General features: G+C 39.3%; 1 protein-coding gene across 1 annotated transcript in view; it reads right to left on the bottom strand.

Annotated features, from left to right (window-relative positions):
• The window catches only part of DCBLD2 (discoidin, CUB and LCCL domain containing 2), a 106,611-nt gene that overhangs the window by 2,123 nt on the left and 89,475 nt on the right, over positions 1-15,013 (bottom strand). Inside the window, exons 13-15 of the mRNA XM_090276100.1 lie at positions 9,466-9,559; positions 5,730-5,779; positions 248-385 (exon numbers count right to left, since the gene is read on the bottom strand). Of these exons, the coding sequence (XP_090132226.1) occupies positions 248-385; positions 5,730-5,779; positions 9,466-9,559 (282 nt within the window). The remainder of the gene's footprint in view (positions 1-247; positions 386-5,729; positions 5,780-9,465; positions 9,560-15,013) is intronic.

Below are 15,013 nucleotides of genomic sequence, written 5' to 3'. Positions count from 1 at the left end.
ACCAAACAAATTTCCAGGTAAACAGACCAAAAATGCCCATAGTTTTTAGAAGTTAATACACTAATTTTATGGATAGAACATCTGACGCACAGACATGATTCCCTCAAGGTAATCTTTTTTAAAAGTGGTCTATGTTGGGAAAATAGCTGATCTCCCACACATGAAAAAGATAAGATATTGTAAATCCCAAAGTTTTACAGCAAGCACAGCAGTTTCTCCCTCTACCCACGGCTGCCATGTAGTTTACCTGCAGAGTCAGTTTGCAGCATTGTGGTGACCTCTCTCGGACTCAAGTGATTAACCTCACTACTGCTGTAGCGAACTGGCGTTTCCTCATGTTCCACGGACTTGGCAGGGAGAAACTGCTTCATTCCTTTCCACCAACCTTCATTGTGATGGTAAAAGCAAAAGAGACCATTAAATACAAACCTGTGTCTGAAGTCATAATAGTATGTTAAGAGAAATCCTGTTGCATTTAAGCCATTTCTGTAACAAACTAGCCTTTATGTTCAAGCTTCTTTTTTTAAATCCTCACCTGAGGGTTTTTTAAAACTGATTTTAGAAAGGAAAGGAGAGAGAGAGACAGAGAGAAACATCAATGTGAGAGGGAAACACCAATCAGTTCTCTCCCGGATGCACCCTGACCAGGAATCAACCCTGAAACCTAGGTATATGCCCTGACCAGGGATCAAACCCACACCCTTATGGTGCATGGGATGATGCTCCAACCAACCAAGGCCAAGCTTCTTTCTTCATTGTAGTAAAAGATACATAAAATTTATCATCTTAACCACTTTAAAGTGCACAGGTCAGTAATATTAAATACATTCACACTGTTGTGCAGCCATTACCACCATCCATCTCTGTAACTCTTTTTGTCTTGTACAACTGAAATCTATACCTAGTTTTCTCTCTACCCAGCTCCTAGTAACCACAATTCTACTTCCTGTCTTGATGATTTTAACTACTCTAAGTACCCCATATCAGTGGAATCATACAGTATTTGTCTTTTTGTGACTGGCTAATTTCACTTAGCACAATGCCTTTAAGGTTCATCCATTTTGTAGCATAGTGCAGAATTTCCTTTTAAGAATGAGTAATATAAATGGGGACAACTGTAATAGTGTCAACAATAAAAAAATTTAAAAAAAAGGAATAATATTCTACTGCATGTATATATGTTACATATACATTCATCAATTGATGTTTCTACATTTTAACTGTTGTGAAAATGGGTATAGAAACACCTCTTTGAGACCAAGCTTTTAATTATTTTGGGTATATACCCAAAGTGGAACTGTTGAATCATATGGTAGTTCTATTTTTAACTTTTTGAGGAACTACCATAGTGTTTTACACAGTAGCTATAACTTTTTACATTCCCACCAACTCTACAATTTTCAACTTTTCCACAGCTTCACCAACATTTGTTTTTTTGATAGGTGCCATCCTAATGGGTGTCAGTGAGGTGGTAGCTCACTATAGTTTTGATTTGTATTTCCCTAAAGATTGGTGATGTTGAGCATCTTTTCATGTGCTTATTGTCATTTGTAGATATCCTTTCGAAAAATGTCTATTCAAGTTCTTTGCCTATTTTTGAATAGAGTTGTTTTTTGTTGAGTTTTAGAAATTCCATACATACTCTAAGTATTAATGCCTCATCAAATATATGACTTGCAAATATTTTCTTCCATTCTATGGGTTGCCCTTTTACTCTGTGGATAGTGGCTTTTGATAAACAAAATTTTAAAATTTTCATGAAGTCCAACTTGTCTATTTTTTCTTTTCTTATCTGGGCATTTGGTGTCAGATCAAAGAAATCAATGCCAAATCCAGTGTCGTGAAGCTTTTGTCCTACGTTTTTTTCTAAGAGTTTTATTGTTTTCACGCCTTATATTTTGCTTCTTGATCCATTTTGAGTGTACTTTTGTATATTGTGTTAGGCTAGGGTCCAACTTCATTCTTTTGCATATGGATACCCAGTTTTCCCAGAACCATTTGTTGAAAAGACTGTCCTTTCCTCAATGAATGGTCTGGGCACCCTTGTCAAAAATCGATGGTATTTATGAGGGCTTATTTCTGGGTTTTCTATTCTGTTCCATTGGTCTATATGTCTCTCTTTATGACACTACCACACTGTTCCCCTGCCACACACACAGTTTAAAAAAAAGTATTTTTTAAAATGTGCTTTATTGATTATGCTGTTACATTTGTCCCAATTTCTTTTCCCTTTTTTCCCCTCCACCCGGTGAGCCCCTCCCTCCAGTTGTCCCCCCCAGTACCTGCCCATTGGTTGTGCATATAGTGTTTCTCAACATCTTCCTATCTACTCCACTCCCTCCTACTATGCTTCTTAATTCCTGTACCATCTCCCTCCTTTCCCCCCCCTTCCTCCTCCCTGCTGACCTCCCCCCAGTATGTACCCCATACTTGTAATTCTTTTCCCACTCTCATTGCCTACTTAGTTTGCCTTTGTTTTGGTTCCCTAGTTTCTGTTGTTGGTTGTTGTGATACAGTTTTCATTTTAATGTTCATAGTTTTGATCCTCTTTCTCCTAAACAAGTCCCTTTAACATTTCATATAACAGTGGTTTGGATCTGATGAACTTCTTCAGTTTTACTTTGTCCTGGAAGCACTTTCTCTGCCCTTCTATTCTGAATGACAGCTTCGCTGGATAGAGTAATCATGGTTGTAGGTTTTTGCTTTTCATTACTTGAAATATTTCTTGCCAGTCTCTTCTTGCCTGCAGAGTTTCTTTCGAGAAATCAGCTGAAAGCGTTATTGGGACCCCTTTGTACGTAATTCTTTTCTCTTGCTGCTTTTAAGATTCTCTCTTTATCCTTAATTTTTGACATTTTGATTATAATGTGTCTTGGTGTGGTTCTTCCTGGGTTCAGTTTTTTTGGAACTCCCTGTGCTTCCTGGACCTGTAAGTCTATTTCCTTCCCCAAGTTAGGGAAGTTCTGCTTCATTATTTTTTCAGGTAATTTTTCAACTTCTGTTCTTCTTCTTCACCTTCTGGCAACCCTCTGATTCAGATGTTGGCCCACTGATAGCTGTACCATAGGTTTCTGAGCCTCTCCTCATTTTCCTCACTTTTCATTTCCTCTTTCTGCACTCGTTGACTGTTTGTCCTATCCCTATGTTCTGATTTGTTGATTTGATCCCTGGTTTTCTTTCCCTCACCACTAGTTTCATATGTTTTCATTCATTTCAGCAGGACTAGCCTTCATTCCTTCCCCATCTTGTTTAAGATCTGCTATTAGGTCTGTAAGCATTCATATAACCAAAGTTCTGAACTGTGCCTCAGAAAGATTTCCTATCTGCTGAGCCGTTAAGATTAGATATTTGCTGGCTGGTCAGCTGCATCACCTGGATCTCTATCATGATCTGTGCCATCCTGACAGTTTTGTGTTTACCTTTATCCTAGGCGGGGCTGTCTTACCTCCTACACTATATGGAGCAAAGCCCCATGCACTTGTCACTACCGGGTGACTCTTCTCACCACACTGTGGCACTTTGTGTGGGGGCGAGGGTCCAGGATGGATTCCTGCCGTTCACTCTCCACTGAGAGACCAGGAGCCTCCTCCTCCACCCCCATGTCCTACGGCCCTCACAGTCTGAGGCTATGGGGGTCTGTCTTCCTGGCATTGGAATTGTGAGCTGACGGGTTTGGTCTGCAGCCAGGGGTGCTCCCGAGGCACTTCTCACCTCCCCTTAAATATGGGTGTCTGTGCTTACCACCATCCTGCCACCATCGCCAGCATAGGTTGACCTCTCTGCCCTGGCTTCGCCCCTCCTACCCATCTGGACGAGCACCACTTGTTTATAACTTCATACATTGGACTTCTATGTAGCTTTATTTTCTGGAACTTCTGGTTATTTCTGGTTTTGTGGTAGTTTTATTCCTTCTTAGTTGTGGAGGGAGATGGAGTTTGTCAGTCTAGGCCTCCATCTTGGCTGGAAGTCCCCACACAGTTTTGATTATGATTGCTTTGTAGTAAGTTTTGAAATCAGGAAGTATGAGTCTTTCAATTTTTTCTTTTAAAAGATTGTTTTGACTTTTTGGAGCTCCTGAATTTTATGATGGGTTTTTCTAATTCTGCAAAAATATCACTCAGATTGTGATAGGGATTCATGCTGAATTTGGAGACTGCTCTGTGTAGTAGTGATGTTAATAATAAACCTTGCAATCCCTGAACAGAGAATGTGTTTCTATTTGTTTTTTAAAATTTCTTTTAGGAATGTTTTCATTGTATTAAGCCTTTTACTTCCTTGGATAATTTCTATTTTACTCTTTTTAATGCTATTATCAATACAATTATTTTTTTAATTTCCTTTTCACATTGTTGATTGTGTATAGAAATGTAACTAATTTTTGTGTGTTGACTTTGTATACTGCCCTTTTGCTAAATGCACTTATTAGTTTTAATAGCTTTTTGTGGTGGAATGTTTAACGTTTAGTTCTTCTTCCAATGTTTGGTAGAATTTACCAGTGAAGCCATCAGGTCCAGTACTTTTCTCTGTTGGGAGATTTTTTATTAACTCAATTTCTTTACTAGTTTTAGGTCTATTCAAATTTTCCATTTCTTCATGATTTAGTCTTGGTAGGTTTGTTTCTCAGAACTGATCCAATTCATTTAGGTTATTCAATTTTTTGGTGTACAATTTTTCATAGTACTGTCTTATAATCCTCTTTGCATTTCCATAGAATTGGTAGTAATGTCCCAACTTTCATTTCTGATTTTAGTAATTTGGATCTTCTCCCCTCTTTTTTCTTAGTCCATTTAGCTAAAGGTCTGCCACTTTTGTTGATCTTTTTGAAGAACCAACTTTTAGTTTCATTGATTTTCTCTATTGTTTTCTTACTCTCTATTTTTTTTATCTCTGCTCTAATCTTTATTATTTCCCTCTTTATGGTAGCTTTCGGTTTAGTTTTTCTTTTTCTTTCCAGTTCCTTAAGTTGTTCAAGATTTTTTTTTTTCTTTAATAGAATATTCAGTGCAAAGTAAAATCTAGTAGAAATCTCTTTCAAAAGCATATACAGAAGAAGCAGATCACCAGCCAGATAGTTTGTCTGTGGTAAGGGAGGTTTTTAATTTTTTTTTCCAAAAAAATACTTTCCAAGATCCGCCTTGGAGGGCTAGCAGCATGTGATCACCTACCACTACTCTTTTCTATCCTGGTCACAGTGGTGAACTCTTTGGCTCCTAAGAGTTGTTCCACTAGTGAGTCTGGGAAGTGGGAAACCGGTAGAGGAGCTTCTGGTATAACTTGCAGCAATCTATCACTTGCTGCACAGAGCTGAATTTAGAAGATGACAACTCAACATAGCAGAGGTGGCAGACTGCATGGATTCCTACACTTCTGGACTCCACCTGGTAAACACCCACCAGAGTGACAAACACACACTGTGACTAGGACCCAAACCCTTTGCTGCTTACACAGTGTTTATATGGACTTCAAAGAAAGCTGGTCTCCTCAAGAGAAATAGATAGATGATAAAAATCAGACAAGTTTTCCAGAAGAAACAGAATTCCTTTCCATTTCATTACTTTGTGACTCTAGAAGAGATTTAACAGAAGGGTAAAAATGAACAGTACAGAGGAGGAAAGTGTTTTTCTCACAGTGCTGAGGAGTTTAAGTGGCCCTGAAAACTGTCCTTTCACTACTGCCACCTGGAGAGGAGGGGCTTCTCACTGACAGAAAGATGCAAAGTCATGAGTTACCTGCCCGCTCCCAGTATGGTAAATCATAGGTGCCTTCAGTTTTTTTCTTTCTGGAAAAATACAGAAAAAAAGTTAGCAAATACAGTGAATTCACTAGTAAGGTAGCCCTGAAACTGTAGGATAAACACCAAAGTTAATAATTAGTCAGGAGTACACATTTCCACTTGCTGATCTACCCCACAGAGTCCTCTGTTCCATTTGACTTTGTCGAGGTTCATAAATTCTGGATTCTCAGGAAATATTAACTGTCTCTTGAGAGAGTTATCGCATTACCCAACTATTTCAAAAGGAATAAAGAAATTTAAAAAGGCTCAGTCTTTAGGTAAAAAGACTGAATCAAATCAAAGATCCAGCCCTGATATATGGGTTTTTATGGCGAAATCATATTAGGTCTCATTTGGTTTCAAATTCAAATTTCACAAAAGAACAACAAAAATCCCCAAATTTCCTTCTGTGTTATTTTTCCAATTTCTTGCTTTTCTTCTATGGTCCTTTGTCCCAGAGAAGTTTCAAGTGTCACCTACCCTTAATTGTATAGACCAAATTCCCCCAACCATCCCAGGATAAGTCAACTTTGTCACTAACAGTGACAAAAGCTGAGGGAAGGAAACAAGATTCTCTAGGTCTGAAAGATGAGAGCCATATGTACAACAAAGAAGACTCTCCCTAGTCCACCCCTCCCCATCCCCAGGAGAAAGCTCCTATCCCTCTGTTAGGAATTACTATCTACTAAAAGCGTTTTACAAAGGACAGTTTCTGAGTCAAGAATGTAAATCTAATTAAAATTAATGCTTTTCAAACTAGAGAGAAAGCAGTCATATACTAGTGCTTAAATGAGGACAAGATGGTTATGTGATCTGCTCAAGATCACAAATGTGGCTTTCTCAAAGAGCCCAAACTATGTCTTTTCCTACTTGGAAACATTCTTCTCCAGCATTAGACGATACTTTTATTACTGATATTAAAGACTTCCTTATTTTAGACTCTGGCTGTATTTATTTATTTATTATTTTTAAAAGATTTCACTTATTTATTTTTAGAGACGGGAAGGGAGGGAGAAAGAGACGAAGAGAAACATCAATGTGTGGTTGCCTCTCACATGCCCCCAGCTGGGGGCCTCGTCTGCAATCCAGGCATATACCCTGACTAGGAATTGAACCGGCGACTCTTTGCTTCACAGGCTGGTGGCTCAGTCCACTGAGCCAGACCAGCCAGGGCAAGTCTAGCTGTATTTAAAATGAAACATTTCATTATCCCAAAGTAAAGTACGATGTAAAATTTGTGGAAGAGATGGTAAGTGCTGAAGCTGTTAATCAAAAACTGCAATGTAATAATAAAATGCTGGTTTAATAGTAACTTTTCTCTTTGAAAATCCTAACATTATCGTAAGACTTCTAAATAAAAGGAAATCAAGAATCTCTTCTAAATGAAAGTTAGATACCTTATATGGCTAGGACAATTAATTGAATGGTATGATTATTAGCCAAGGGTTATACTATAAAAGATTTTATATATTCTCAAAGCTTCAGGTTTTTGTTTCATTACATGTCAAGTACTTAGAATAGTGCTTGGCATGAGTTAAGGTTTCAATAATTACAGGGTTTTAATTATTCTCCTCTTCACTATTTTCCACAGCCCTTTAATAGTATCTCCTCTTTTACTCCTTGTTGTAAAGCCAGTTGTCAGCAATTTCAACCCATCCTGCTCAGAAGTAACTTCAATTCTGCAGCTGAGCTTTTGTCCAGAACAGACATGTATTCCATTTGTCTCTTGGGAGTCTGAATGTCCACAGGGTTTTTGAAACACTATCCAAAACTGATCTCAAGCCCTGGCTGGTGCTGTTCAGTGGACTGAGTGCCAGCCTGAGAACCGAAAGATTGCCGGTTCAATTCCCAGTCAGGGCACATGCCTGGGTTACGGGCCAGGTCCCCAGTTGGGGGCCTGCAAGGGGCAACCAATCAACGTTTCTCTTGCACATCGATGTTTCTCTCTCTCTTCCCCTCTTTCTAAAAGTAAATAAAATATAAAAAAATTAAAATTACTTAAAAAAAGAAAAAGATGACTTGCTTCCTACCTCCCTCTCACCAATTCTACTCCTCAAGCCTCACTCCCACAGCCCTGTGCTTTAACCATAAGTGAATTTGACTTTATTGACTAGTTATATGTTCATAGGCATCAGTGGTTGAAAGTGTCGGCTCTGTATTCAGGCCTGAAACTCCACTCTGCCATGTACTGGCCAGGTGACCTTGGGCAAGTTATTTATGCTCCCTATTTCACTTTCTTCTTCTCTAAAGAATTTATAACAGTACCTTGATCATAGGTTGTTTTGAGGATTAAATTAGTTAAAACATGTAAAGCATTTAGAGTAATGCCTAAAATCATATTTAATTTTCTATGAAAATTAACTGTAGCTCTTTTTCTCATTACTGTTATTACTATTCAGTTCCCTGGAAGCATCATGAATTTCTTTTCTGGACTTCCCTAAAGCCCTTTCCCTCTCCTTCGTCCCCTAATGCCCTTGTACTAACTTGTTGGATTTCTGCTGAGACAACCTCCCAACATCATGAATCTGGGATCCACTGGGATCCATGTTGGTACCATGGCTGAAGTTTTCTGCGCTGTATCCTCTTCAGTTCTGTAAATTCTAGGGTTCATCGCTCAACACTTGGCACAGGGTAGGAGCTCAAATACTTCTGGAATGGCTGAACAAAACAAGTCATTCTCTTGCTCTACCAAACCTGTCCTTCCTGCTGTTACCTCAACTCATGACATGCCTAGTGGTCCAACTGCAGAAGCTTCAGATCATCCTGGATCCCTCCTACTTCCTGGACATGACAGCCAGTCACACATCCCACTGATGACACTGGGACATCTCTCCCTTTCCATCTTTTTCCAGAATTGTTGTAATATGTTCTTGCCCACCCTTAATAGTTTCCTAGCTCATCTTTCTCTCTCTTTTAGTCTCTCCTCTTCAATCTACTCTGCAAAACTCCTGCCACTATTTTTCTACAATCATCTGATAATACCACCTGTGTGCTTAATGAACTACATTGATTTCCCATCTACAGAATAAAATCCAAATTTCCCTTTCCCAGAAAGCTCTCCTGGCTGATCCTGGCCCAGGCTCTATTTGTATGGTCCTTTCTCAGGGCTTTCCTCCCAGACCCTATGAGCTGACTGGCTATTCTGCCTACATCCCACATCTCTGTGCCTCTGCTCAAGCAGTTCTGTCAGTCTGGGGCATTTTCTACCTTCCACTGTCTAGCCAAATCCAATTCCTTCTTTTTAGTAAAACATACTTTTTTTTGAAGAAAAGATTTCAAAAAACTCTCAAGGTTCTTGCATATGTGTTCTCCAGCACTTCATATATAACTCATCAAACTATATTAGAGTTCTTCATTTTGTGTCAGTTAATCCTGCTGAACACCTTAAAGACAGCAAGTGTGTTTCATTCTTTTAGTATTACTAAGCACCTATTTACTATATGTTGATGTTTTTCTTATGAATGTGTATATTCCAGTGTGTACTGCAAAATTTGAAACAATGAGGGTACTCAGTAACTGAATATACTCATTTTTATGGGAATAAAGGAGAAATATATATTTTTATTTTAATGGCTATCTTAATTTTCTCTCACAAGAAGAATTACAGTTCATCTTCTGTACTTAGTTTCTATTTTACACTTGGAAACACCCCCTCTAGGACCAATTAGGTGAACTACTTACATAGTACTAACCTGTTTCTCCAATGCCAAGCACACACCAGGATGAGAATGAGAGTGGTGAGGACCATGACGAGCACGGGCACAAGGACTGCAGCCAAGGCTACATCTGAAATATACCAAAGGCAGAAAGTTGAAGGGGAAAAGTGAATTAACCATATCAGCATTCAAAGGTTTCCACCTCAAAAAATACCATAAACATTATTTATGAAATGAGACTAGGCATGAGCTATTAACCTCGGGAGCATTCCTGGATACCTGGAAGTTTGTCGCACCATGTGATCCACCTTTGTATTACATTTAAAATTTTTCATAATAACTTCTTAAATCATCAAGACAATGATTGAAGGACAAATGATAAATGGAGATAATATGTTCTGCATGTGATAAAGGGTTACTGTAATTAATATATTACAGCATACACAAGTCAAAACAAGCAATAAAAGTCGACTGAGATGAGTGAACATTAAAAATAAAACAAAAAACACATGACCATTCAACATGTTAGCCTCACTAGTAATCAGAGAAATGGAAGTTAAAAGCAGAGTAAGATTCTATTTCTGTTTATCAAATTGGCAAATATTTAAAATAACTAACTGCTGAAGAGGCCATAGGAAAAAGGTATTTTTACAGAAATATAAAGATAGTTTCTGTATCATTTTGGGGCAATATGTATAAACAATGATTACCTGGCAATTATCTAGAATTTATTCTTAGGGAAAAAATTAAGAGAACATTCAAAGATATATCTTTAAAGAGGTCTGCTTCTGTATTTTGCTCTCTCTCCTTCCAACACCCCCATGATGTGAATGTTGGTACTCTTGAAATTGTCATAGAGGCTCCTTACACTCTCCTCATATTTTGGATTCTTTTTTCTTCTTGTTCTGATTGGTTGTTTTGCTTTCTTATATTACAAATTGCTGATTTAATTTTCAGCTTAACCCACTCTACTGTTGACTCCCTGTAAATTATTTATTATTTCAAATAGTGTATTCTTCAATTCTGACTGGATTTTTTTTCATGCTGTTGAGGTCTTTGCTAAGTTCCTTAAGCATCTTTATAATCAGTGTTTTGAACTCTGCATCTAGTAGACTGCTTGTTTCCATTTTGTCCAGTTCTTTTTCTGGAGTTTTGTTCTTTCATTTGGGTGATGTTTGTCGCCTCCTTTTGGCAGCCTCCCTGTGTTTGTTTCTATGTGTTAGGTAGAGCTGCTACGTCTCCCAGGCTTGGTAGAGTGGCCTAATATAGTAGGTTTCTGGTAGAGTCCAGTGGCACTGCCTCCACTATACTCAAGCTGGGTACTCAAGGTACGCCCACTGTATGGACTGTATACCCTCCTGTTGTAGTTAAGTCTTGATTGCTGTTGGCATGTCCAACGTCAGCCACTGTGTTCCCTCAGAGTCAGACAGCATAAGCTACAAAGCAATCTGTAAGATGGCTGCTTCTTGTTCTGGGGTTAAAGGTGCCCAGGCAAAGCCAAGTGTGAACCAAGACTAGTGCCAGGACTGGAGTAACTCAGTGAGAATACAGGGTTGCTAAAGCCAGATGCTGCTTGTTTGAGACAATATAGGTAAATCTGAAGCATGGGCCAAGATAAGCCTTTCATATTTAAAAGCCACCGGAAATAGCTTGGGTGCCCAAAAGCTGGGCTGGGCAGGGCCTAAGGAAATCACCAGGGTGGAGCAAACAGTGTGAGCCACGTTGATGGAGTCTTAGATATGGTGTAGTACGCTGGCTCTGTGGTTACATGGGTAGAGGGCTCAGAAAAGAACAATGGCCTCCGCCAGCACTTGGTCTGGGAGAAAGATGCACACCAGCTCACGCCTGATGCCAGACAATTCAGTTCCTCCCTGTATGTCTCTGATGACTTTCAACCTGCTGCCGTGGTGTTGGAGCTCACAAGGAATGAGTCTGTGTAAGTCTGTGTGGGGGGCCTTTAAGAGGAATTGACTAAAACTCCAGCAGTTTCTGTTTTCCACAGCCTCAATTCCCCCTGGTTTTTACAGCCAGAAGTTATGGGGACTTATCTTCTTGGCACTGGAACACTGGCTGGGGAGCCTAGTGTGGAGCTGGGACTCCTCACTCATGAGATATCCCTCCTGAATTTTATCTGTCACATGAGGGTGTCTTCGCCCCTCCTACAAGTCTTAATGTAGTCCCTCTTTCTCTTTTTTTAAAGTATATTTTATTGATCATGTTGTTACAGCAGTCCCAATTTTTTTCACCCTTTGCTCCCCTCTGCCCAGTACTACCTTCCCTCCAGCAATCCCACCCCTCTTAGTTCATGTCCATGGGTCATACATGTAAGTTCTTTGGCTTCACCCTTTCCTATATTATTCTTAACTTCTCCCTGTCTATTCTGTACCAACCCATTATGTTTCTTAATCCCTGCACCATTTCCCCCTTTCTTCCCCTTCTCCCTGCCAGCTGATAACCCTCCAAATGATTCCCATACCTATGATTCTGTTCCTATTCTGGTTTGCTTAGTTGGATTTTGTTTTTATTTTTTTGGTTCAGTTGTTGATAGTTGTGACTGTTGTCATTTTAATGTTCATAGTTTTGATCTTCTTTTTCTTAAATAAGTCTCTTTAACATTTCATATAATAATGGCTTGGTGATGATGAACTCCTTTAGCTTGACCTTGCCTGGGAAGCACTTTATCTGCCCTTCCATTCTAAATGATAGCTTTGCTGGATAGAATAATCTTTGTTGTACGTCCTTGCTTTTCATCACAATGATACTTCTTGCCAGTCCCCTCTTGCCTGCAAAGTTTCTTTTGAGAAGTCAGCTGATAGCATATAGGCACCCCTTTATAGGTAACTCTCTGCTTTTCTCTTGCTGCTTTTAAGATCCTTTAACCTTTGGCATTTCAATTATGATATGTCTTGGTGTGGTTCTCTTTGGGTCTAGCTTGTTAGGGACTCTCTGTGCTTCCAGGTCTTGTATGTCTATTTCCTTCACCAAATTTGGGAAGTTTTCCTTCATTATTTTTTCACATAGGCTTTCAAATTCTTGCTCTTCCTCTTCTCCTTCTGGCACCCCTATGGTTCGGATGTTGGCACGTTTAAAGTTGTCCCAGAGGTTCCTAAGCCTCTCCTCATTTTTTTCAATTCTTGTTTCCTCATTTTGTACTGGTTGACTGTTTTTTTATGTTCCAAATCATTGATTTAAACCCGTTTCCTTCCCTTCACCATTGGGTTTGTGTGGATTTTCTTTTGTTTCATTTAGAATAGCCCTCACTTCTTCCCTGATGTGTTTGCCATGCTTAAGCATATCTATCAAGCCTGTGACCATCTTTATCACCAGTGTTTTGAACTCTCCATTTATTAGGTTGGCTGTCTCCTCATCGCTTAGCTCTCCCACTGGAACCTTGATCCGTTCCCTCTTTTGGGCCATACTCGGTCTCCTCATCTTGACAGGCTCCTGTGTTTGTGTGCCTCTGTGTCTTAGGTAGAGCTGCTGCACCTGTTACATTGTAAGGGGCGGAGCCTTAGGTATCCATCAGTACAGGGTGATCCATTTCACCACGTTGTGGAGCTCTATGTGGGGGAGGGGTCTGAAGGCAACAATGCTGCTTGCTCCACTCGCCCCTTTTCCAGGCACTTTTCCCACTTCCATACTGGACTGGTGCCTCTCTACCTATTGCCCTGGCCATCGTTCGAAGAGTGGGTGGGTCTGAGGACATTCTAGGACTATGGGGGCCCTTTAAACAAGTGGACTCTGCTGAGAGACCAGCAGTTTCTTCTTCCCCAACCCCCACTGGTTTGCACAGTCAGAAGCAATGAGTTCTGGGACATGAGCTGTGTGGTCTGGTTTGGTGCTGGGAACGCTCCCCAGGTGTCCCTCCCTACTTTTTAAAATGCGTGACTGCACTTTCTGCTGGCCTACCACTGCAGCCACCACCACACTGCGTCCTTTCCATCCCAGCTCCATCCCTCCTACCTGTCTGGATAAGTATTTATTCTTTATATCTTCCTTTGTTGGACTTCCACGTAGCTCGATTTTCTGGAACGTCTGATTGTCTCTGGTTTTGAGATAAATGTATTCCTTCTTAGTTGTGGAGGGAGACGCAGTGTGTGTGTCTAGGCCTCCATCTTGGCCGGAAGTGATGTGGTCTCTTTATAAATCCATAGTTATAGGATTTCATTCAGCTAAATTTCTGACTGTTCTGAATGCTGATTGTTCTATAGTTCAGCTGTAATTTTGGTGTGGGTGTACAAGGAAGTGAGCCTTGTTTACCTACACTGCTGCCATCTTGACCAAAAGCTTCAATGATTTCTGAGTACTGATTTTGTATCCTTCTACTTTGCCAAATTCATTTATTAGGTCTTACAGTTTTTTGGTGGAGTCTTTAGGGTTTTCTCTGTACAATATTATGTTGTCTGTGAATAATGAGTTTTACTCCCTCCTTTCCCATTTGGATGCCTTTTATTTCTTCTTTTCTGATCACTGTGGCTAGGATTTCTAGTACGAGTGGTGAAAGTGGACATCACTGTCTTGTACATGATCTTAAGGGAAATAACTTTTAGTTTTTGCCCATGGAGTATGTTGTTGGATGTAGGTTTTTTTGTACATGGACTTCATTATGTTGAGGTATGATCCTTCTGTTTCCACTTTGCTGAGAGTTTTTATCATAAATGGATGCTGGATTTTATTAAATGCTTTTTCTGCATCTATTGATATGGTCATGTGATTTATATTTTTCATTTTGTTTATGTAATGTATCACACTTATTGATTTGTGAATATTGCACCAAACTTGCATCACAAGAATAAATTCCACTTGATCATGGTGTATAATCTTTGTAATGGATTGTTGGATCTTGTCTGCTAATATGTATCTGAGGATTTTAGCATGTATGTTCATCAGTGACATTGTACTATAATTTTCTTTCTTAGTAGTGTCCTTACCTGGTTTTGGAATTAGGATAGTGCTGGCCTCATAGAAAGAGTTTGGGACTCTTCACTCCTCTGAGTTTTTTGGAATAGTTTGAAGAGGATAGGTGTTAGTTCTTTGAATGTTCAGTAAAATTCGCCTGTGAAGCCATTTGGTCCAGGATTTTTGTTTGCTGGGAGTTTTTTTGGTCACTGCTTCAATTTCATTACTTGTTATTAGTCTATTCAGGTTTTCTGATTCTTCTTGATTGAGTTTTGGAGGATTGTATATTTCTAGGAATTTTTCCATTATGTACAGGTTTTCCAATTTGATGGCACATAATTGTTCATAGTATTTTCTTACAATTTTCTTTTGTATGTGCTGCAATGTCAATTGTTACTCCTCTTTCATTTTTCTTTTTTTTTTTTTTTTGGCCCTCTTTTTTCCTTGAGAGTCTGGTTAAAGGTTCATCAGTCTTGTTTATCTTTTCAAAGAATCAGCTCCTGGTTTCATTGATTATGTGTGTGTACACACACACACACACACACACACACACACACACACACAGTCTCTATGTCATTTACTTCTGCTCTGATCTTATTTCCTTCCCTCTGCTTTGTGCTTTGTTGTTCTTTTACCAGTTCTTTTAGGTCTAGGGTTAAATTGTTTACTTGAGATTATTCTTGCT

Source organism: Furipterus horrens, unplaced genomic scaffold (genome assembly GCF_987537825.1).
Source record: "Furipterus horrens unplaced genomic scaffold, mFurHor1.1.pri manual_scaffold_1, whole genome shotgun sequence".
Classification (NCBI taxonomy): Eukaryota; Metazoa; Chordata; class Mammalia; order Chiroptera; family Furipteridae; genus Furipterus; species Furipterus horrens.
This window is presented reverse-complemented; position numbering and strand designations above follow the sequence as displayed.